The sequence below is a fragment of the Hippocampus bargibanti genome, linkage group LG19 (assembly GCF_051943395.1).
Source record: "Hippocampus bargibanti isolate YZ-2025 linkage group LG19, ASM5194339v1, whole genome shotgun sequence".
Taxonomy (NCBI): domain Eukaryota; kingdom Metazoa; phylum Chordata; class Actinopteri; order Syngnathiformes; family Syngnathidae; genus Hippocampus; species Hippocampus bargibanti.
In genome coordinates this window covers 7,540,567-7,564,935 of record NC_142752.1, presented here as the reverse complement: position 1 = coordinate 7,564,935, position 24,369 = coordinate 7,540,567, and the positions used below count along the sequence as shown (strand labels likewise).

Genomic DNA, 24,369 nt, shown 5'->3' with positions numbered 1-24,369 from the left:
TGTTATTTGGTCAGTACATGAAAAGGACTGGAGTCAGAATCTCTCTTGAACTACTCACAGAATCTTTTGAATGTGTTTTTTTTAATTAAAGTTTAAAATTGAAATAAAACTATGAACACAGGTCAAGAGCTTAAGTGAGATGTTTATGTCTTAAGTGATGAACTTGACGAATGACAACAGCGGGGGTGAGTGGCCAACACAAATCAACAGCAGTTGATGAAGTTTTGTTTGAAATGAAACATCCACTCATTTGTATCTAACATCAACCATTTCCCATGTTCCCAAATATGTTTCACAAGAAGCAAAGAAGGGCAGGAAAACAAAATGCCTGACATGTATTCAGCATTACACACTATGCAATTGTCATTGTGTTCTGTATTAAAAAAGGGAGGGGAAAAAAAAACAAGAGGAAAAAAAAAATGAGACCATGTCCCCTCCGACGGGGTACATTACAAAACGGCACCGTCGCTTGTCGTGGAGTCCAGGCCGTTTTGAGCATGCCGTGAAGTCCTGGTGCCCTTGGTGACCTGGGCAGCAGCCTTGTCCTCGTGGGGGTCAGTGGTGGAGTCCGTGTCGTTCGAGTGCTGAGTCAATGAGGTCTCGCTGCCCGTCGGAGAGTCCACGCTCTCATACCCTGCACTCAAAACGACAGGCGCCCCCACCCGGCCGCTGTGGCTCCCCGACACCTCATCCGAGTGATTGGACAGTTTGGTCTCAGCTTCTCCAGGGCTGGATGCCATGGGTGACATGGCAAAGTCTTCGTCGGTACTGCTGACCTCCCGGTACAGGCCACCGCCTTTTTGAGAAGGTGCCCCCTTGCTGGGCCCGTTGGACACCCTCCCGAAGTCTTTGGCGGCGGGGTCGGAGGGGGCAGTGGCCGACTCTGGCTGGGTGGCCGGCTCGGTGGCCGATGACGTCCTGCTGGGCCCCGCGGAGACCCCCTGAGGAGGCTGGGTGAGCTGCTGCCGGGTGTCCTTGAGTTGCTGCTGCAGAACTAGGATGGTGCTCTGCATGCCTTCCACCTCCTCATCCAGCTGGATGATGAAGTCATTCAGCTCTACAGGGGGGAGGGGGGTCAACCGGCATCATAACGTCAGTAGCACAAAGGGCTCATAGCGGTGATGGACGCTGAAGAGCAGGAAAATGTCCGTTTCATTTCACTTATGAGTTTGTCGGCCATTTTAAAATAGCGGTCATGTTTAGATGTCAAAATGAACCGGCGGAAAATATCTGACCGAACAAGTCAGAATCAGTTTTTAAAATGTTCACTCTCAAGAGACATTCCTTATTTTAATTTCAAAATAGTCATTTAAGTGTTCTCACCATCTTGGCTGCTCTTCAGCTCCTCGCTGTACTTCTTCTGCAGCGCCAGTTCGGCCTCCAGCTGGGCGATGCGCCCCTGCGACTGCTGCTTCCCCAGCTCCTGGTTTTCCTGGATCAGCATTCGACACTTGGCCATCAGCTTCTTGCCCGTCTGGCTGCAAGGGAAACAGGGCTGACATCACATGAGGAACCAGGAAACCAAAACAAGCAGACACATTCCAGCGACATTAGAAACGACCATCAAATGTTATCAAGAACGTAGAGTGAAATTGGTCATTTCGGGAAAAAACAAAAACACTTTTGGACGTAACTAAACTAAATAAAGCCTCTGCAAATGGAAAGACTTGAGAGTAAACAGAAACAAGCCGGTACACTTGGATGAAATTTGATGAAACAGTAATCACCTCAGTTTTTTAGGAATTCACCACGTTCCCAATCTGGCTGCGTCATATTGGCCACCCCCCCTTCCCAAAAAGTCAACTGGATCAAAAAGATTACTGTGGGCCAGCTTTGTGAGGTCATGGCTTTGAACATAGCACAAAACAGTCAAAAGGGCCAAAACAATGCCACAACAGTCCTGTAGGTTGTACAATAATATGAATCTTGCACCACATACATTTCAATAGTTAACAAAATTTAACAAAGAATTATAAAAACAGAATTACTGAGGAACCAAGCGGCCCCCGATGCAGCTGAAAACAACGGATGCTGGCATCACTGGTCCTTAAGCAACCCACAGGCGTTGTTACCACATTCTTAATGGAGGATGTTGGCTTTCAAACCCGAAAGGCGCTGGAGGTTATGTCACCAAATGAAAATGTTAAGTCACAGAAGAAGAAGGGGGTGGGGCACAAAATAGCTGCGAGAGAGAAGATCATGCGCTCACGAGTAATCACACAAAATGAAGCGGTACATCATCCAAGAACATTTTGCATTGACAGCTTGCACTCGCCTCCGCGTTCAAAAAACACGCTGCTCGGCCTCGACGACGGCGAGCTCGATGGTAGGAAAACAAGTCACAAAAATTGCAACAAACAGAAAGCATGATAACACACTACCATGAATGAGAGGGTGGGGGAAAATGGGGGGAGGAATGGGGCACTTGCGCCTCGATCCCAAAAGTACATTGCGGGCGAGGACGTGGGCCTGCCCAGTTTTAAGTCTTACTTTTAAACTTGCGCTGCTGCGGTATCTAGACTGTCCCACAAGTCAGTACGCTTCTCGGGCACGTGTGGCCCGTTCCGCGGTTTAGGACGACAATTGTCTTTATAGGCTTCCAATTGCACTTTTTTTGGCTAGCCGCCCCCTATTTTAAGTTGTTGATTGTCTGCTTTGAGTGGAGGAGGCGGTTAGGGTGGGCATATCCAGGTGGTAAAGGGGGAAGTCTTCAGGAAGGTTCCAGACTCCTTGGGCCCTGTGATGCCGATGAGAGGTGTGCAGTGGGGTGGGATAAAAGTATCACCTGACCATACTGTCTTTGCACATCTTTTTTTTTTTTAATGAAGTTATGACCTGCAGATCCCGCAGCACAGATCCAAATCACCAATGTTTTTTTTTTGGTAGTTTGATTTTAGTCAGTTCCCCCTGCTGCAGTGAATGTGGAGAGGGGGCGTGCAGAAGTCTTGACTTCTATTGGGAGAGGTGGCGGTTTTGGAAGGGGAGGGTGTTATTTTGATTGTCGTTACCTATCAGGTGTAAATTTCCAGGCACTCAGTTCATTTTGGGCCTGCTCCAGTTTGTCTTTAGTCTGTTCCAGTTCCGCCTTCATTTTGAGGAAAAACAAGTTGATGGCCGGATCCACCATGGAAGAGCGCAGTTGGGCTGCGCTGGGTTGCTGGGCTTGCTTCAGGTACTGGATGTGCGTCTGAGGGGGAGGGGGGAAACAAAAAGCTTACTAGGCTGCAGAGGAGAGAATTTAGCCCATTGTGCCCACTCCATTTAAACGCTACCATTGATAAGAGCAGATTAGATATACGTACTGTGCACTCCTGCTCCTTAGTGGCAAGCCGCATGACCAAGATGTTCTCCCTGCGGGCAGAGTCCTGCTGCTGTTGCTTGAGCTTCTCCTCAGATTCCTTCAGCCCTGTTACATCATTGGCTGCAGGTCCCGGAGAGAAGAAAGTAAAAGAGTCAGGAAACTAACTCTCGGCCACCAACCATCGACACATGTCTGACTGCCATCAAGAGCCACACAAGCGTGACAGTGTTTGTGTACTTACAACAAAGCTCTGCATATTTGGCCTCCAGGACCTGCATATACGACTCATGTTGTTTCCACCTAAAAAAGGAGAATGTAAGTGACTCAGAGCTCCCCGAACCAATCACAGCATATCCCACCAGCAATGTAATACAGTGAACCCTTGCTCTACTAGAAAATTGTATTCCACCACACTGCAATCTTCTTCTTTTCCTTTCGGCTTTTGCCTTCAAGGGGTCGCCGCAGCGAATCAATGTCCTCCATCTTCAGAGGTTTGATTCGCATGTTTGTTTTGGCCAAGCTTTTACGTCGGATGCCATTCCTGACACAACCCTCTGTATTTATCCGGGCTTGGGACCGGCACAGGAAGACTTATGTCCCCTTGTGGCTACAGAACAAGCAACTCGCTCAGTAAAAGGCTCCCAAACACAAAATGGTCAGTGGCATAGCAACAATCAACACACTGGAATATTGATTTCAATTTGATAATTAGTCCATGGCTGCGTAAAATATGCCTACCCGATAAAAGCGGGATCACTGTAATGCATGTGTATAAAATGTGTGTGCATATTACCTGGTGCACAGCTCCTCTCGGGTCAAGGTTTTCATATCAGATTCACTGAGGCGAACCTTGAAGAAGTAACAACAAACAACAGTCAATATTCAGGAGCCAAACATTAATGTAGGACATGATTATGGTCAAATAAACTCACCTTTTTGGGCAAAGGCTCCTCGTTGGTCATTGTGAACTCTGCGGGGAAGGGATGCACAGTTTGATAAACAAACGCTTTAAACACACAACGATGCAGAGAAACCTATTAGAAATGTTTGTTTTGATGTTTAGAAATGCACTTTTTCTCAGCACGGCAATTAAGCGGGATGCTAAGGCAAAGCTACCGGCTAGCACAGAGCGAGTGTTTCAGCTAGCAGTTGGCACGACACGCATACTAAGCTAATGTTCATGCTCGTACGCTGATTCCGCGTCGCGTCACCCCCCACTGCTCGAGTACACCCATTGTGTTCCCCCGCGGCGCGTGGCTTCCACAACCACCGATTTGAAAGTAATATTCATGCCCAAATCACCTCCGTTCTCTGCACCTTGTTATCACAAAATGGCGGTGAAGGAAACGACTCCCTCCCTCGCCTACTCCTTCCCCTCAAAACGAGCCCACGGTCGGGCTGCACGAAACGCCACTTACCAGCACCCCTTCCACCTCCCGTTTGTGGCGGTGGTCTCCGGGCGTCTCGGGTGGAACGTTTCCTTCACGACGTAGCGTCAAATGCGAGGTTATATTTAGGCGAAGAGCTCTGTCATGTTGTTGTGCGAGGGGAGGACACAAGCGGAATGGTACAGGCGAGTTGGATGGCGGCCACCTCCTGCCGAGTCACACAAAGAGCACAGCACGGAAATAGGGAAGATGTGTCACTCTCTTAACATTGAGTGACGCACAATGAACATTTCCGTATTTTGGACACCGATCCAAGTTTAAAGTATTATTCGCAAGTCCTAATTGTGTGACAGATTCCCTGTTTCTTATTTCAATATAAGTATTTTTTCTGGGTCATAATTCACTAAAACTATTTCATCTCGCTCTTTTAAGACACCATGGATATTTCTTTCGTGTCGTCCAAATTTACTAAATAAACAAATCAGATTATATATTATTTGACACATTTATCTATTGGTTTTATCAAACTTTGTTTTACATCAAACATCAAACTGTTGGCTTCTCTTGGAGTCAGTTCCTCTAAATACACGATCTTTAGATTTCAATCTGACGTTTTTTTGCGATTTTGCTCTTTTGCGTAGAAAATCTTATCAAATATTTAATTCATAAAAACAACAGTTTTCGTTTTCTCTACAGCGCTTATTAAATTTTTGACTTTTAAATAGGCATGAAACATCAGAAATACGTTTTATTTCAACAAAATACACACGTGAAAACATTTACGCGTGTATAACACAATGAATAAGGTTTTAATTTTAACTCAGAAATACGACATCTCTACAATAAGTTTTCATTTATTTCACTGTATCCCTTTTCGACAATCCCCCATCACCCCCGTGTTTTGACAATGGTACGGTCGCACGCTGCTGTCAAATTCAACCAGCCCAACTTGAGTTCAAGGGCAGCACTTGAGCAAGCTCAGAAAAGAATCCGCTAGTGTCTTGCAAACATCGTCACCGACATGCTCTGCAGAGTTTCTCGGATCCGCAGGTAAAGCGAAAACTTCACTAGTCGGCGGGTCCTTGCGATCTTGTTCTACAGGGTTCGTGGAAGAGCCACGACATAAAACCGATGTGCTGCTTATCTAAAGCTAGCCTTGCACATGCTAACACAGAGGAGCTGCCCGGCTAGGTTAGTTTGTTGCGCACACTATGAAAGACGCACCAGACTGGTAAATATTGCGCTTATAATGTTGTGCATTAGTAACATTTATGCATTGCTGTGGCTGACGTTGCATATTCATTTCACATCACTTGTGACTAGTCAGTTTTAAATCATCATGAAGGACTTAATAAAATATAAAATCCAATAGTTGCTTAACTCAGTCTTTACACAGCTACCAAACAAGTGTGACGTAAACATCGGTAAAATAGAGTTATAATGATAATACATTTAATTTCAAGCGCCTTTCAGAACACTAAAGGTCGCTTTAAAAGAAAAAAAAACAATCCACAAAACAATACAACTACATATAAAATAGCTGATTGAACTAGACCATGAATGCAATTTTAAACAAATAGGTTTTGAGGTGGGATTTGAAAGTAGGGGGGGGGGAGTCAATATTGCGGATGTTGGGTTAAAGTGAATTCCAGAGTTTAAGAGCAGAGCGGCTGAAAGCTCTGCACCCCATCGTGGTGAGTTGCGACATTAATGCAAACACTGGATTATCACCTTAACTTGTGACATGACTTGCTACATAAAAATGTGGACTGCACTTCACTAGACACGACATAAAATCTCAAATCAAAATAAATAACACTGTATCGTAACAGTAGCTCTAATGAAGGCTATTGTGTGTTTCAGGTGCTGTGCTAGTTTGAATCAAGCCGTGCAGCAGGTGCACAGACAGAAGCACACACTTCCTGACCTGACGTATGACTACGGCGCCCTGGAGCCACACATCAACGCGGAGATCATGCAGCTGCACCACAGCAAGCATCACGCCACCTATGTCAACAACCTCAATGTGACTGAGGAGAAGTATAAGGAGGCACTTGCAAAAGGTAGCGAACGAAAAGTAGTTTGTGAATTAGAACGATTCACCCCAAACCCCCTTTTGGGTCGTTGTGTGTTTTTAGGAGACGTGACTGCTCAGGTTGCCCTTCAGGCTGCTCTTAAGTTCAATGGAGGCGGTCACATTAACCATACCATCTTCTGGACTAACCTCTCTCCCAACACTGGCGGAGAGCCACAAGGTAACATTATCCAATAAGGTCTATTCTATCTTTAGCTACATTGCTCTTACGTTTTAGTCTTTGGGAAATTTTTGCCATCCCCTCATGGTGAGACCACAACACTGAATTAAAAGCGTATGATGTTAAGCACCATTGTTTATCAGGGGAGCTCATGGAGGCCATCAAGCGGGACTTTGGCTCCTTCCAGAGCATGAAGGAAAGGATGTCCGCCGCGGCGGTGGCAGTTCAAGGCTCAGGGTGGTCCTGGCTGGGCTACGACAAACAAGGCGGAAGACTTTGCATCGCAGCTTGCGCGAACCAGGATCCTCTGCAAGGGACTACAGGTCAGCCATATCTCACACAAGTCCTCCTTTCGAGTGTCTCTTTACCAAATGCTTCACTCCTCAGGTCTCATCCCTCTCCTGGGCATCGACGTCTGGGAGCACGCCTACTACCTGCAGTACAAAAACGTCCGGCCTGATTATGTAAAGGCCATCTGGAACGTCATCAACTGGGAGAATGTGAGCGAGCGTCTCCAGAATGCAAAGAAATAACTCGTCTATCCGTTAGGTGGATGGAGGAAATTAAGTCTTTGAACATGCGTTTGTCCAATTTGGTATCATGAACACTTTGCACTGACTTTAATTGCAAACACATTATTACCAAAGGTGGTTTTTCCTGTTGATAAAGCGCACAAAAAGTGACTTCATGTCAAAAAACTGACTGCTTACCTGAATCTTGATGGCCGTAGGTGGAATGATGCAATCATGTTGGAATCTGCAATTGGAAAAAGCAGTCCATATTCTTTTTTTTTTGTCAAATAAAATCATGACATGTATGGGTTTTCATTCTTGGTTGTTGTGCAAGGCACAAGTCAGGATGGGAAAGGCAGCCTCCACTCAAAAAAAATGCATGAAATTAAAAAGTTTAACAGTACTTGAACATAACGCCAAAGTGGAAAACATGCCCTATTATAAAAGTGCATAATTTTGGTAATCGCAATGCCAAGCTAACATTAGCACCATAAACATTCACAAGAGGTCATTCACCAAGGTCTGCTGACAATGGAAACATGCCTCATAATACAAAATGAGATGTACATTAGCGTTAAAAGTGAAATAGGCAATAAATGTACTTGTGATATACCCTTCCATCAGATAAGGTTGTTCTTCCTCAGGAACGCTGTTTCACCAAACTTCCCCTTTAATAAGTAGATTTGGTAGACATGCATATATAAAAAAAACAGGTAGGAAATGTCTCATTTCCGATGTGATGGAATGATGAAAAAACATTTATTGATCACATTCTGCAGATCCTTATTGCCAAAATAAAATCGATACATTATCATGTCTACATTGAACTTTCACAGACAACTGCACGAAGCAAATAAAATATTCAAATCGCACACTTGTCACATCACGATGTGACAGAGGAAACAATTTTATATGTTACAAATATATATATATAGATTCTTTGTACAATAGAAACTGTTCTCCAAAACATTTTTTTTTCCGTCACATGAACGCGATTTTGTGTAACAAGGCAAGAAAAGCAGATTGGTACTCTCAAGCCACAAAATAGTCGCGTGGCTACTACGAGATCAAATTCAGCCTACCAAGGAGTAATAGGAAACACTGAAAGGGGAAAAAAGTTGTTGAGGCGTTTTGTTGCGTTCATTTTGGGCAAAAAGTTCCCATTCAAATGAAATGTTTCATTCATTTTAATCTGCTACGATTAAACGTAAGAAATTAACAGTACCAAATGGAAGACAGTCATGATGAATGTAACTTGAACAGTTATGGGCAGTAATACCCTTACATCACGTTTGTAATATTTTGACAGTTTTCGATTTTGCTCTCACAGATAAATGACTTCACGCTTTCGTGCACTGCATACTAAAAATCATTTTTTTCCTAAAAAGACTAAAAATGTGAAATGTTTTTTTAAAATCGTTTAAATAACAGTTTTCCTTCAGTAGGCATCCACAAAATTCAAAAAATCTATTTTTCAGATACAGTACAGTTATCCCTCGCTACTTCGCGGTTCACTTATCACGGTTTCAGTGCATCGTGGATTTTTTTTTCGGGGAAAAAAACTTTCAGAATAAAACAAAATGCCGATTGACTCAGTTTTTTTTTTTTTACATGGCTGTGGCTGGATTGGTTCCCAGCGCTGATGTCACCCAATGACAGCACAATATCTCATGGTTTAAAGGACAACCGACACCACTTTTGTTTCCTAACTGACATCAGAAAAACGTTTTATAGCATCTAAAATACCCAAAACACGCAGTATGATATTTTTAGTCAAATGCAAAACACCAATAAAAATGACTTAAAGTGTCTATAAACAACTTCAATTTGAAACCGGAAGTGGCCCGTTTCAGATGGTCCCGCCCCCTTGTTCGTGCTGTCACGCCAAGACGTCTTGCTTTACTCGAGAATCAAAACAATGGCTTCAGATTTGGAGAAGATGCTTTCTTGTTACTCATCCAGTTATGAATATGATTCAAATAGTTCTGAAGAGGAAAGCATAAATGTTTGCAATCAATTAAAGATTTTTTTCCGTGTCATATTGAGGTATCTGGGGGGGATGTAGGACCCAAAAGAGGCAGAAGATGGCGACAAAGCTCCGTGGAAACGGGCTGATTTTTTTTTCCTTAGAATTTTTGTCAGCGAATATCAAATAGACGCTCGGTGCAACACACAACGATTCACCATCGCGTTATTTATGTGTTTTCCTTCTAATCAACACGGATCAACACAAAGTTTTCAGACGAAACAAAGTACCGCAAAATGCATTGACGTGATGAAAGGACTGCTACAATGTGTCCTTTCTCGGTCAGGGCCGTTCCTTCCGTGACGTAACGTGAGGACTCGTCACCAACTCAAAAACAAAACTTCCAGAATATTCAGCGCGAGTCTTAAAATGTAAAATATAGCTATATGCGGTGAAATCTTTGTAAAATATGCTCAGTAGAAGTCATTTGAAGCCATTTTAATAATTATGGACACAACTTGTCCGAAGGCGTCGGTTGTCCTTTAAAGCCTTGTGAATTTGCTGTGCATCTTCTTAGCCCCGCCCAGCACCCCCCTCCTTCTTATCAAGTGGGTTAGTATTAAATAACTCTACTTTGCGGATTTTCGTCTATCACATGTGGTCCTGGTCGCCATTAACTGTGAAAAACGAGGGATTACTGTCTTATCATATTTGACCCACTTTCTGCATGTGTCTAATACTCCTTTCTTACTTTTTTAACTCGATCAGAGGAAGAAAAAAAATATGTCAATCAAAGAGGTTTCACCATTGTAACAGCATAAATAAATTACAAAATATACAAATATTGGATGCTCAGCTGATTGCATAGCTTGACTTGTTTTTTTTTTCCTCCCTCCCGACAAATCCAGCATTCTGGATTGTAAAAACAATTGATAATTTCCAAAATATAAATAGGTGTCATTATAGTATAATACATTCATTAGAAGTAAAAACCGTGTACGCAAAAAAAAGTCCCAGTTATCAATCCCTCCACTTTATATCCTTGATGTGCATTTCTAAAGCGCTTTTGGTCCCATAGTGTTCATCAAATCACACTTGATTTTTATGATTGTATTAATGCAATGAAAATTTAACTCCCTGGGGAAAAAATAACCTGATCCCAGAAAAAAAACTAATCCCAGAATAATTTCAATACATTTATGATGATCAAATGTAATATTCCGGGTAGTCTTAAAATAAAATATTGACATAAAGTTGTTTCAAAAATAAGGTGCACTATTGCGATAATGCAATAATATTCTGGCTTTTTCAAGAATATCTGGGGCAGGATATTTAAATATTCTCCTGAGCATAAATATGGATGAAACAATCTCAGCATGACACAGCCGGAGAAAGAGCCCTCACAAGCCGGAAGTCTGGTGACGACTTGCGGGCCGGGGCGCCGCCTCGCAGTCACCGGCGCCCTGCTCGGGCTCCCTCGCGTACATCAGCACCAGGGTGACAGTGGCGAAAGTGGCGGCATTGACGGGAAAAGCCCGTAGCAGCGTTGAGGTGAGCCCCCGCGTGAACACCATGTAGCCCTCCTTGCGCACGCTTTGCCGCACGCAGTCGGCGATGCCGTCGTACCTGTTGACGCCGCCGACGCCGTCCGCCTGGAGTCGTGACTTGATCACGTCCACCGGGTAAGTGGAGAGCCACGAGGCCACGCCCGCCAAGCCGCCGGCGAACAGCAGCTTGGGAATCATATAGCGGTCATCGGGTTCGCAGCCCAGTTGCCGCGTCAGCACGTCGTACGCCACGAAGTAGATCCCGAAAGCCGGCGTCTCGCGGACAAAGGTGGTCACCATGCCCCTGTTGACGCCCCACACGCCCTCGCGCCGATAGATGCGCAGCAGGCAGTCCACGGAGTTCTTGTACAGCTTCCGCGAGGACTTTTTCTCACCCGAGCCTTGCATCTGCATGCGCGTCTTTGCCAGCTCCATCGGGCAGCAGATGACGCTTTGGATGGCGCCCGCCGCCGAGCCCGCCAAGAACTGATTGGTGGGCGTGTCACGGCCCAGCATGCGCATGGCTTTGCCCTGCACGCCGAATACGATGGCGTTGATGAAGGTCAGGCCCATCATGGGGGAGCCGATGCCTTTGTACAAGCCAAACATCTGGAAGGAAGTAGAAAGAAGCGCTTTAGTGTAATCTTCGGAGTACGCTAGTGTTTGTCTATGCCACAGGTGTCAAAGTCAAGGCCCGGGGGCCAAATCCGGCCCGCCACATAATTTTTTTCGGCCCGCTTGTGAACTTGCTAAAATCCTAACCAAAATGTCATATTTTTGGATGTAAACCACAATAAGTCATTTTTTCTTGACTTCAGATTTGAAAACTAGTTATTATTTTATTCAGCGTTCTGTATGTAATATGTGGCGGGGATTAAACATTCTAATGGCTTCCCCAAATTCATAATGGCCCTCAGGTGGAAACCATATCTACAATGTGACACCCCTGGTCTATACGTACCGACTCCTGCCGTATGATCGCTTGGAAGCAGTGAATGGTGCCCCGGTACAGCGGCTTATTCGCATTCTGGACCTGCAATCTGACCTATGAGGAGAAAAAACAGACACACAGACACACACACACGCACGCACGCACGCACACGCACGCACGCACACACACACACACACACACACACACACACACACACACACACACACACACACACACACACACACACACACACACACACACATCTGCATTTTGTAGCCAGAACAATGACCGCCATTTCCCGCATCAGTGAGATGGACATGTCAGGCCATTTGGCTGCACTATGCTCGTTTGTTCACTTCTGTTCATGAAAGAAAACCCCAATGGTCACTGAACTCATTTAAAGTGAAATAAATGTGTCTTTGTGTAGTCATATTATTTGTTATTTAGTTTTTTTGTTGTTTTGACTTCAAAATTGCCTCTTTGCAATTTTTTGATGATGATACTAGTGCAGCGTGTTCGACCGGAAACAAATTCCTTGTATGTTCTACATACTTGGCAATAAAGATGATTCTGACTCTGATAATGATTCAAGATGGCGCTGCGAGAATGGCAGGAGCTCCTCTATTTTGATTTTCTACTTCTTTCTTTCCTTTCATAACTTTGCTGCTGTAAAATGTAAATTTATCCACTGCGAGACGAATAAAGGCCAATCCAATCCAATAAAAAGTAATAACAAATACAAATGGAGCGAAAATTAGTACTGTCCCTACCAGGAAGCTTGGGGGACGCTTGTGTATATTCTGGAGCACCTTTGCTTCATCAGGCATAGGCGAGTATCTTGAATCTGTGCAGGGTACATTTAAATCTAAAGAATATCAAGTCAGTGACCGTTTGAAAATGTTACGTGTAAAAATGTCATTTAAAAAAATCAGTTTAAATATTCTCCTGGACTACATACAATTTAACCTATTTCAGTGACCCTTGTGGATTTTTTTTCTTCCATTAACCGAAGGGTACCACCCCCTCAAAAAGTGTCAAAGACTATTCAGGTGTTATTTCCTACCTTCACTGTGTCAAATGGGTGACCAACTAAAACTCCAGCAGCACCTGAGGACAAACCACAAACGAGACAGTCAAAATATTTAAATTTGTTCCAGGGAGATACACACCATCAATGTTGTTGACTCGACTGGCTGGCATGTGCCAAAGCGAAGCCTTAAAACAAAGAGTTTTTTCTTTCCCCCAGCCAACATTTGAAAACAGGTTCTGCTAAAAAAATTAAGATAATTGTCAAATTCCTGATTTTAAGTACATTGGATTGGATTGGCCTTTATTAGTCTCACAGTGGAGAAATTTACATTTCACAGCAGGAAAGTGATGAAAGTGATGAATATGCTTGGTTCACTTAATACATTTAGACTACTATTTTTTTGGCGTCCGAAATAAATAATTTGACTTGCAGTTTGTCCCTTTAAAAGATTCTAACCACTAACTTTTTTTGCAACATTATTTTTTGATGGAGAATAATAATTTATCATGTTTAAAAGTGCCGTGCTTTGCTGACCAACTAAACAATGGGCCTACAGTCAAAGCGCAGATGGTAAATCTGAGTGAAACAGATACGGCACGATGAACCGTCGTCTCCATCAAGATTCTAGAAGGTCCGGCCTTGCACAGAATTTAGGGCTTGAGATACTCCTTTTTCACCGGAGTTATTTACGGCTTAAACATCCTGCACAAGCGCCAGATTACAAATTTATCAGTTCATGGAAAAGACAACCAATTAAAATGTATATGTTTTACTGCTTACATCTGTTGTTGCTCAGAACGCCCAGAGGCGTGGTATGCAAATCAAGAAAACTATGTTTACTAATATATCATTGTAATTTACATATACTCTCAATAAATAGCTTGGCAGAGGGGCGCAGAATTCAGACGTATGTCATCTGATGACTGCGTCTCCTGCCGGCAGTGGGGACAATCTTTCTGAGTCTCTGTCCACGGTGTCTGTCTGTCATATCTCTGACATTTTTTCAAGCGTTTTAACTCATTCACTGCCATTCACAAATTTATTCGGGAATTGAAAATATGACGAAGAGCGCCATTCCCGATTTTTTTTCCATGCTTAGGTGCTGATAAAGCGCTGGCCATGGCCTTCGGCAATGTCTTTTATTTTCCACAAAGGGGCAGCATTTCCCTTTTTCCATGTTAGTGCTTTGTTCCAGCTTCAGCTGTTGTTAAAGCGCTATATAAACCAATATTGCATTGTATGTTGGACAGCCGCCCTCATTTCAAGCTCAGATAACTCCAGACCCATATAATTTAGGAATTAACTCTTTTTTTCTGATGAAATAAGAGTCTAAGGTTTCTTAGGCTGCATTGAATGTTTATGAAGTCCTAAAAGGAGATATTTTGTTGGTCCTAGAATTCAAGTGACAATGACAAATACCCTGGCACTGGAGTGGACACATTTTTGCACAAGGCTGGCAGTGAATGAGTAAAGATTAAGACTATGAGAACAATATTTTTCTTCCTTTTTTTCCTCAACCGACCTTTTTTCCCCTTCACCATGAGTAAATAATAATAATACATTGAATTTCTGAGTGCCTTTCAAAACTCTTAAGGACACTTTACAGTCACAAGATTATTTTTTGTGTGGGTGAGCAGCGGCAGCCATTCACGCCAGCGTTCATTCTACCTGGAAGTAACACAGCAGCAAAGTTCATGAATACAAAACAGCCCGATCAAGACTCTCGTTCCAAAAAAAAAAAAATACATAAAAAAAAGAACTCCACCCTTATTTACTCAGAATGCAAATGTTAAGTTGACTGACGCAGAGCGATTTCATGATGTCATTATTTTTCTAAGTGGTGACAGCTGTCATTTCTGACACGAGCCACCCTCCGGGTCTCGTACAGCATCTGGAACCAGTACGCAAGCACCTTCACAGCGGATAAAAATAAGGTGTGATGTTCTATTCCCACGTGTGACTAAGAGGCACTGCAAGGACATGAGGGGGAAAAAGTCAAGTGAAAGAAATTGGACACAAAACAAAAAACAGGAGCACTTTAACCCTTTCATAAACCAATAATGACAACCTGCAAGCTGGTAACATGATACATTGTCCACTGTGGTAACCGCTGTCTTAAAAGGGATTGCGGAAGGACGCCTAAAGAGACAAAGCGCTTACCATCCTCAGATGTAAACAAATGTCTGAAAGCTAATCCCCAACTAAGCAGAAGCTTGACCACATGACCCGTTTGCAAAGACAGCGCCAGGAAACGAACAGAAGCACTCAAATGACTCAATGAACTGTACTAGGAAGCCTGTGCGTCACATCAAAAAATAAAAAATAAAAAAAATAAAAAAATATACAACTGAGGATGTTAATAAGTGCCTGAAATATTTTGCTGCTTCCTCCATGTTTAAGTAGCAGTTTGAAGTTTTAGAAACTACCATGACACCTATGCTAGTTTCTTGTAGCCAGTCTATGGTGTTTCACACCAAATGATAGCATTAAGCTAGCAATTCAAGTTTATATATTTTACATTCACTGCTTACTTTTTCAAATGTGACATTTATAGTTGATGTTGTTTTTGGCACATTGCAGCAAAGTTGGCCAAAGGAAAATGTTGCAATTGGTCAGCATATGGGTGTGTGTATGCCCCTGTGTGTGTGTGTTTGGAAACTTTGGAAACACACACACGCTGGTAGTTGACAAGTTCAATTGCTCATTTTGGGCTCACCACAGGCTTAATGAGTGCTTATCCTTGACAAAGTGTCATTCATTCTCCTTGTTGCCGCGTAATGGTGGACCAGCAGCTAATGGTGGTGATTTCAAGATCTAGTCAAAATTAAACTTCCCAACAAAAAAATGCAAATTGTGACATAAGTGATGTGAAAACTAAAAAAAAAAAGTAAAATATGTAGAAGAAATACAGTCAACGTTATGGAGACATTGTGACGTGAGGAGGAAAAAGTCAAAGTTACCAGTATAAAGTTGCAATGTGATGAGGATAAAGTGATGTCACAAAGGAATTCAGTCATAAACTTAGTCTAAATGATCCGATATAAAATGGTGGCATTATGAGGAAAAAAATAATCGGAAAAAAAGTGCAATGTTTATATGACAGAGAAAGGGAACTGTTTTTTCCTGTTTCTATAATATTAAAGTGATTTTGACTTGATAATACACATTTATTTTAAGAACAAAGCACCCTCAAATTACATTTGTGTCATCATATCCAACACTTTGTTTTTGTTACATTCTGAAATCACATTAAATTGCCCTCATACAAATTTGTTGAAAAATTCCTCCCTTATGATTGCCTTTATTTTCACAAAACACATTCTCGTGACCGTATTTAAACTATTTGGCCTTCATTTCATCGCCTATTGGTGCACTTTAAGATGTAAACAAAATCAATAAAAGCAAAATTAACCTCAAAACTCGTTTTCCAATAACATTTTCGATGCAACTGAATGAATTGGGACTACGTATTTGAATTGTTCAACACCAGTGACGTTCCATTCCAGCTGGCATTTAACGCACCCTTGGTGTCCCATGACCATCCACAAACCACCCAGAAGTGCATGAAACGAATATAAATACTGTATTCCTCTCGTTATTTTAATAGTAAAATAAGCACGGGGTCCAATGTTCACACTCTGGAGTGACGGGTCAAAGAGTCTCAGTGGGTGATCTCAATGCGTTTAAGCATGCCCGCGGATCAATTTTTTAATTTGCATTTAGTCGTAATCTGAACGCAGGGTTGCATCACTATTAAACGGGAAAGGACGGCAGCGGGAAGAGGGGGCGCACTTACCGCCGATGCAGCCAGCCACAAAGTCCATCACCGCTCAACACCGAGTCACCTGCTTGCGTTTGAATGATACCCACTCTACTCAAAACACGTTATTTTCGCTTCTTTTTTTCCACACCCAGTTAATCGATTTAGCTGACGCCCAGGCGCGTAGTGACGTCTGTAATTTGTTTGATGAATTTATTTCATCGACGTTTAACGAGCACTTGGCGGGGCTGGTCTTTCTCTCTTCCCGGCGGCCTCTGTGCCACGTTGCGTTACTAATTTGTAAATATAAATGCTGAGCCAAGCACCGCGTGACCTTTTCGTCCTCACAGGAAGGCACTTGACAGCTTGTGTGCTTGCTTCATCGAAGTTGCCTTGGAGCAGTGGGCGTGATAGGAGGTTAAGTCGCAAGGGGCGGGGCTTGGCAGCTTTGGGACCAATCCAAGGTCGGGAACTGAGCCAACACCTGCTTTTTTACCATTGTTTATGTCCTAGGCTTGGCTAATGCTGGAGGTGGTGGGAGAGTCTCCGAATGTATGAATTACGTCGGCCGCTCTCGGCTGGGATTGGCTAATACCCGGAAATGTCATGAGTCTCCACAGCGTCATGTCTCGAGCAAATTTATCGAGATGACGAAAACAATACACGTGAGAGCCGAGCAATTTATTTGACGTTCAGTCAAAGCCGGAAACGGTGATGACGTTTATGCTCAACCCCACTCGATTTAATTATGTATTTGTTTTTCATGAACAAGCGCTCCATCCGGTGGACGCTACATAATTGTTACGCCTGCAAGGAAGTCAGCGAGTGCAGTGCGAGGAAACAGCAGCAGCAGCATTGGTGACAAGGAGAATGACTATAGCTCGGACATGAATTCACGCCGGGTTCTGTTGACATAGTGGTAGGATGCACGTCGTCGATTTCGTCTCCGGCTCGTTGGCAGGTAACAGCCAAAAACAACATTGAGGTTCGGGCATTTTTTCGCGGTATTTGTGTGTATGAACTAGTAAGGACATCGTACTGGGCGGAATGAACGGTCAATGAACACGTGGGTAAGGAAAATTGCTCGGCACTCACTTTCGCCATTTGTATTCTGTCATTCTTCAAGCAGATTGTAAAACAAGTTGTGCAATGAACTGTACGACTTCCGTGGTATTTTATTCAGGGACGTAGCTAGATAGTCATTGGGGTGCCCTTCACTTTCACAAGAGATAAAACGTAATTCTTCACCTAAAATTTGAACAAAAGGTGAGTTATTTTTAACAAATATGTAACACGTCTGTGTAAGCTCTCAGTCGTACAGGAGTGGTCCATCGATGAGAAGGTTTCTTCAGCCGTCATCTGTACAAATTTGAAGGTTTCGGACGTTTCGCCTCCTATCCAAGAGGCTTCGTCAGCGAACTAAAGTCTGACTGGTCGTATCGGCCTTATTTATATATCCCTAATGTCCAGCCACGACGGGCCCATTTCCCACACTCCCACAGGTATCACCTCATCAGCATTACGAATGTTGCCTAACCTGTTTTGCCTAAGCAGGCTATTGTATGTTTTTGCACATCTACATTTGCACAGTATACAGTTGACATATTGTATGCTTAGACTTGTTTTCTATCCTTTCACTCCCACCCCAACCCCATCCCTCTTCAATTGACTGCAAATTTCCCCATTGCGGGACGAATTGAATTCTGATTCTGATTCTGTATGAACGATCCGAATTGAACCTCACCCCACCAGACCGGTTTAATGAAGGATTTTGTTTTATAAGAATCGCTTCCTTTACCCCCTTTTCAAACCATCTATGTTCTTTCGCAAAGATTTTAACCTCAATGAGTGGTTGCTAGCTTTTAGGTGCAAAAGTACTGCCGATTGCGGATCACATCTGCAAATTATTGGAAATCTGCCTTAATACTACATATTTTCAATTTCGGGAGAAATTTTATAAACAAATTCATGGTTGTACAAATATGTAACAACTACATAACGGCATTCTCATATTTCTTGAGCTTGCTTAAATCCCGAAAAGCATTAATTTCCAAGCTAATAACAGCAGCAATTCTACAGTCATTGAGGTGTTAAAAGTTGTAAAGTTATGCGAATTATATTGTAAAAACAATAACGTGTTTGTAATGTTGCAAGAATAAATGTGTGACATGTGTCCTTGCTCTCCTTTCTTTGTGCAGGGGCCTGTGGCATGGTTGTGGGATACCCCCTGGATACTGTGAAGGTGGCCGGTTTTGATTTAAATTGTTAAAAATTTGCAAATATGATTGGAAACTCCATGTAAAAACTTAGCACTTTCATTCTGCAGGTCCGGATACAAACCCAAAGACAATTTACGGGAATATGGCAATGTGTCGCCACCACATTTTCCAATGAAGGGGTGAGAATATATGCACACAGTCTCATTATGAACACAATCCGAACAAAGTATTTTGACGAGAGTGGGTGTTCCAATGGTGTGAAGCAGTTTCAATGAAAATACACAATTTAACATAAGTGTGCATCCCCCAATTATCTCCAACCTCGTAAGCAAATTATAAATAAGCATATATATGACTGATTATAGAGGAATAAGACAAGGAAGGACTTACAATTTGATGGTGGAAATGTCTGTCGGTGCGCTTGCAGTGGGGCCACACTATCATGTTCCAGACCCATTCGTAGCAAGTGAAATTCTGCGAAAGAGAGATAAAAAATACTTTTTCAGGGATGGCGATTACATATCAAGTTACAGAGTGCATGGTAGGTTTAAAAAGACTTCAAAACCTATTAATTCATTCACTGCCAGACGTGCAAAAATGTGTCCATTCTCGTGCCAGGGTTTTTGTCATTGCGACTTGAATTCCAGGAACCACAGAATATTGAGTTTTAGGACTACATAAACATTCAATACAGTGTTACAATTCTTAGACTTTCTTCTTTCATCAGAAAAAAAAGAGTTAATTCCTAAATTATATGGGTCTGGAGTTATTTGAGCTTGAAATGAGGGCAGCTGTCCAAAATACAATGCAATACATGCATATTCATTTATATAGTGCTTTAACAACAGCTGAAGTGCTAACATGGAAAAGGGAAATGCTGCACCATTGTGGAAAAGAAAAAAACATGGTCAAGAGGCTATGGCCAGCGCTTTATCGGCACCCAAGCATGAACCCCCCCCCCCCCGTCATAGCTTCAATTCCCGAAAAAAAAAAAAAAATGGCTTCTTCAAAGGCAAATTGCCATCATCTGCATCACTGCCCAAGACTTCAGAATAGCTTGGAAGCGACATACTTTTTTTTGTTTTGGTCCATCTTTCCATTTTTTATTGGGCGTTCCTCACCGCCACCGCCATCCATTGACATAACCTGGACAGACTAATTATAAAAACAATAAGTGACACACATGCTTTGTTTTTATTGACAAGGTGTGGTTTGTAGCGCCCGGTGACATTGTCAAAGTGCGCCTCCAATGTCAGACAGAGTCTGTGCGACAAGGTAGCAAACCCAAGTATCGCGGACCGGTCCACTGTCTGCTGAGCATCCTCAAAGAGGAAGGCCTTCGGGGGGCCTACCGGGGAGGCGCCACATTGGCGCTGAGGGACGGCCCTGCGTTCGCCATGTACTTTTTGACCTACAACACCATTTGTGAATTGCTGACGGAGAGCAAAACAAAGAAGCCAGGTGATTTTTTTTTCTGTACAAACTAGGTTATAATACTGCATGCTAGCTTGACGGCAATAACATTTGCGTTTTCTTCGAGCCTGGAGCGCAGTGATGTTAGCCGGCGGCTTTGCTGGAACGGCGGCGTGGTCCATTAGTACGCCGATGGACGTGATCAAGGCCCGCCTACAAATGGACGGCTCACGGGGGACGAGGCGATACAGGGGGATGGTCCACTGCATCACGGAGACCGCGCGCACCGAGGGAGCGGGCATCTTTTTCCGGAGTCTGGGCATCAACTGCCTACGCGCTTTCCCCGTCAACTTGGTGGTGTTTGTCATCTATGAGCTCTTGACTGGCCTTCTGCAGGCCAAATCGGACAGTGCGGACACCCCTAAGGTGGGTTTGGAATGACAACAGGCACCCTGTTGACTTTTTAAGACAGGGGTTATCTTGAACTTTGGGGTTCTGCTGCAACACACACTACAAATAAGTCATGCGCCCAAGATGTTCAGTGGAGTTTCTATGGGGAAATGGCGCCCTCCGGTGGATAGTTTTAGAATCGCTCGCGTTATTTCTGTTACCGTGGCTAAAGCAGAGGGAAAGGTCAAACTAATCACGTTTTTAAAGTCTCATACGTGCCATGTTTACATTTATATTTTGTGTTTGCATGCATTATTACCCCAAATGTTTCTATTTGTCAGGCAGCAATCAGACGAGAACAAACTCACGTTTGAGTTCATTGCATAAGCGGGCATGGTGAGACATGCATACTACAATAACAACCCTCAAATATTTTTTCACGGTTCTTTACAAGAGGCGTATCGTGCTTTTCAACGCCCCTACGCAGAAAAGAAGCTTCAAACCGCCTCTTAAAATGTGTTTATCGGTTTCTGATGATCTCACGCATCTATTACGCTGACTTCAACGGCTGTTACAGAGCAAGTTCTCTCACATTGTATAACCCTGCTAAAAATTCCACGAATCTGACTTGTTACTGCGAAGCAATTAAGAAAAAAAAACTCAATGTTGCCTTTTGTTAGCTGCTTTTGATTGAAAGCCTGATTGTCATTTGGCCCGGGGTAACAGTGCATACATAATCATGCCCCCCTTCATTGTATTTCATTAAACAGTGGTCTGCAATTTACACACTGAACTGTTGAGGGGACGAGAAAGTCCATTAGAAGAGGCATACGTACTGCATTTTCATTTTGACCACTAGATGGGGGCATAATACTTACTCTGAAGTCTGTTTATATTGTAAGAAAAATAAAAGAACTAAAAAACAGAATGCATTACCAACTATAGTTATCCAGTAATGTTTTTTTGTCTGTGCAATTGAACGATATTAAAAATGTTGTCCAATTCCATAATTTATTGCAATAACAATCTCACGGAAAATTTCTTGACAAAATGTAAATGATTAGGACAAAATGTTCTGGAAGTCAATTTCTCGAGGTTGGCAGCTTTGCTGACTGCGGGGGTGGTCTGATCGATAAATAGCACAATAAAGAGGGAAGTTCTCTTTCGTAAATAAGTTCCCTGTGCAGTATCCAAGACGGATTGGTAATTTTCACACTGGTCAATATGCATTTGGCGACCAGAGAAGAGGCTGAAAATGAAGTGCATTCTTACCATAGTTTCTATGCTCTTACATCATGCAATTTCACTTGATTTAAATTAAAGTGTGTGTGTGTGTGTGTGTGTGTGTGTGTGTGTGTATAGATATGTATATAAACTCAACTGTTGGTATTTTTTTATGGATTCAGTGGCGGCATGAGATCATTACCATTCACAGCAGCACGCTGACATCACGGCTTGACATTAAAGCTCCACAGAGAGCACCAGCTGTGGAGAAATAAAATATGATAAAAACGTGATAAAACGTGCTGATAATGACCACGCCTAGCAATCATGTGAACAAGTTCAGTCGTGCCTGCCTGGTCCGCATCGCGTCGGGGTACTGTCTGTCCTTTTCGTAACGCTCATAACAGTCGGGGGGGGCCCCCTTTTTTCCTGCCGATTGCTGTCTGGGCTATTTTGGGAGGTCTACGCTCTCACGGCGGTGACGTGTGCTGCTGGGTAAAAAAAAATGCAGCAGCTCAGGCGACCCTGGGCCCCAGCGGAAGACTCACATGGCGTCAATCTATAGAGAAGGGGGGGGGGGGCGAAACGGATGGAAGATGAGAGAGCAGATGGGAGAAGATGAGTTACTGAAGGATTATTTATGTTGGAAAAGGCATAGATGAACAACTATTAAAGATAATATGTTGCAGACAGACATTATTAAACAGGAAAGCCCAATCTATTCAGTTTCTTTTCAATATACGTACAGTAAACATACAATTTGCGCTCGTTCTGTAGTACTCCAAAGAGCCACACGACGGCGCCAAATCCCGCCCACAGGCACAATACATTTTGTCGGATTGAGTATCGGGCCTGAAAGGAAAACAATTTATGACAGACGAGAGCTGTTATAACCAGTTTTTACGCGGGAAGCAAAACGAATACACCAGACGACTGAGCGCAAGAAGGAAAATTACGGACTACCAAAGAGGGGAACCTTGAGAGACTGTGCACCTTTCAACATACTTAGAAACAAGGTTAAGCCTTCATCAAATGCCCTTGAGATGTAATGGATAAGCGGCAAGCAAGGATTCAAAAAGAACAGCGGATGCTGAGACCAGATCTTTGCCCTGAAAGACATTCACGCTTTCATGCACCCATAATAATGACCTGTAACTTAATTTTCCACTGTGCTAACCGCTGTCCCGGAAAGAGTTAATGAGCAACGAACAGAGCGGCAAGGGTAACCGTCCATGCAATTTACAGATATGGAGAAAAGCCTTTTCATAGCCTCCATAGGAAACCCCTATAGAGGATTCGTCATGCATACTGAGTACCATACTGAGCTCATGCTCATTATGTATATCACATGTACTGCAGGCAAAGGCAACCACACATATGTTTAACTCATTCACTGCCAGACGTGCAAAAATGTGTCCACTCCAGTGCCACAGTTTTTGTCATTGTCACTTGAATTCCAGGACCCACAGAATATTGAGTTTTAGGACTACATAAACATTCAATGTAGTGTAAGAAAAATTAGATTTATTTCTGTCGTCATAAAAAAAGAGCTAATTCCTAAATTATATGGGTCTGGAGTTACATGAACTTGAAATGAGGGCGGCTGTATAAAATACAATGCAATATTGGTTTATATAGCTGTTAAACAACAGCTAAAGCTGGAACAAATCGCTAACATGGGAAAAAAAGGAAATTCTGCCCCCTCGTGGAAAAGAAAAAAATATTGCCAGAGGCCATGGCCAGCGTTTTATCAGCACCCAAGCATGAAAAAAACAAAACTCGAAAAAATTCAGGAATGGCGCTTTGTCATATTCTCAATTCCCGAATAAATGTGTGAATGGTAGTGAATGGGTTAAAACGCTTGAAAAAATAATGAGCTATAATAATAATTATAATAATAATAATTGCAAATGAGCATTGTACAGGATTGACGACCACTGTGTTGTTTGACATCAGATAAAAAAAAAGGTCACCCCAAGCCATTACTCGGGGACCCGATCAACTGGACTGTGCTTGTCTATCCTATGTATCTGTGTTCGCTGGTGACCTGGCTGAAAAAAAAACCCAAACAAAAGTCGTGTTGTTGTTTGAGCTTATTTGAGGACATCTTAAAGGAGGTTCTCACCACTTGATGTGTTGAGTTATGCAAACTGCGTAAGTAGCGCTTAATAGGTGACCGTGTACATTGTGTATGTCTCCTCGCTAGATTAGGGATTTATATTCGACATGCACAGTCTTAACCGCCTATGCACCATGACCTTTTACCTATGCTGCTTACACAGCAACGTGTGATGCGGGAGGGGGGGTTGTGTTTGCGCGTGTTGGCAGGTGGGTGCGCTCTTGTAATCTGGATTCAAAAGAAACTAGGCAGTACACCAAGTTTCAAATAAATAAATAAATAAATAAATAAATAAATAAATAAATAAATAAATA

At 42.9% G+C, this 24,369-nt stretch overlaps 4 protein-coding genes and 1 long non-coding RNA gene across 8 annotated transcripts; 2 read left to right on the top strand and 3 right to left on the bottom strand.

Moving 5' to 3' along the window:
• Positions 1–122: 122 nt before the first annotated feature.
• On the bottom strand, positions 123–4,884 carry wtap (WT1 associated protein). The gene is made up of 8 exons (XM_089022479.1): positions 4,720–4,884; positions 4,234–4,271; positions 4,095–4,150; positions 3,543–3,601; positions 3,303–3,421; positions 3,009–3,187; positions 1,324–1,478; positions 123–1,057 (listed from the first exon to the last, which is right to left on the bottom strand). The coding sequence occupies exons 2-8, from the start codon at positions 4,261–4,263 to the stop codon at positions 450–452; spliced, it is 1,206 nt and encodes a 401-aa protein (XP_088878605.1). The 5' UTR covers positions 4,264–4,271; positions 4,720–4,884; the 3' UTR covers positions 123–449.
• Positions 4,885–5,604: 720 nt separating this feature from the next.
• Positions 5,605–7,761, top strand: sod2 (superoxide dismutase 2, mitochondrial). Its single transcript, XM_089021389.1, has 5 exons — positions 5,605–5,739; positions 6,553–6,752; positions 6,828–6,944; positions 7,088–7,267; positions 7,332–7,761. Exons 1-5 carry the CDS (start codon positions 5,711–5,713, stop codon positions 7,475–7,477), a joined length of 672 nt encoding a protein of 223 aa, XP_088877515.1. The 5' UTR covers positions 5,605–5,710; the 3' UTR covers positions 7,478–7,761.
• Positions 7,762–8,196: 435 nt separating this feature from the next.
• Positions 8,197–19,403, bottom strand: LOC148883845 (mitochondrial basic amino acids transporter-like). Of its 2 annotated transcripts, none has more exons than XM_089021384.1 (4): positions 19,300–19,403; positions 12,964–13,007; positions 11,931–12,014; positions 8,197–11,578 (listed from the first exon to the last, which is right to left on the bottom strand). In XM_089021384.1, the coding sequence occupies exons 1-4, from the start codon at positions 19,364–19,366 to the stop codon at positions 10,823–10,825; spliced, it is 951 nt and encodes a 316-aa protein (XP_088877510.1). In that variant the 5' UTR covers positions 19,367–19,403; the 3' UTR covers positions 8,197–10,822. The 2 variants fall into 2 exon arrangements, with proteins under 2 accessions (XP_088877510.1, XP_088877511.1); XM_089021385.1 differs by lacking the exon at positions 19,300–19,403 and adding an exon at positions 16,727–17,069.
• LOC148883844 (solute carrier family 25 member 47-A-like) lies at positions 17,216–21,869 on the top strand. 2 transcript variants are annotated; one of them, XM_089021388.1, is made up of 6 exons: positions 17,216–17,355; positions 17,463–17,651; positions 18,889–18,932; positions 19,017–19,088; positions 20,115–20,370; positions 20,450–21,869. In XM_089021388.1, exons 2-6 carry the CDS (start codon positions 17,615–17,617, stop codon positions 20,761–20,763), a joined length of 723 nt encoding a protein of 240 aa, XP_088877514.1. In that variant the 5' UTR covers positions 17,216–17,355; positions 17,463–17,614; the 3' UTR covers positions 20,764–21,869. The 2 variants fall into 2 exon arrangements, with proteins under 2 accessions (XP_088877514.1, XP_088877513.1); XM_089021387.1 differs by having other exon boundaries at positions 17,322–17,651.
• Positions 19,929–22,791, bottom strand: LOC148883843 (uncharacterized). 2 transcript variants are annotated; one of them, XR_016118376.1, is made up of 4 exons: positions 22,694–22,791; positions 22,286–22,495; positions 22,139–22,197; positions 19,929–20,064 (listed from the first exon to the last, which is right to left on the bottom strand). It is a non-coding gene; the product is annotated as an uncharacterized LOC148883843 (long non-coding RNA). The 2 variants fall into 2 exon arrangements; XR_016118375.1 differs by having other exon boundaries at positions 22,683–22,748.
• Positions 22,792–24,369: the final 1,578 nt, after the last annotated feature.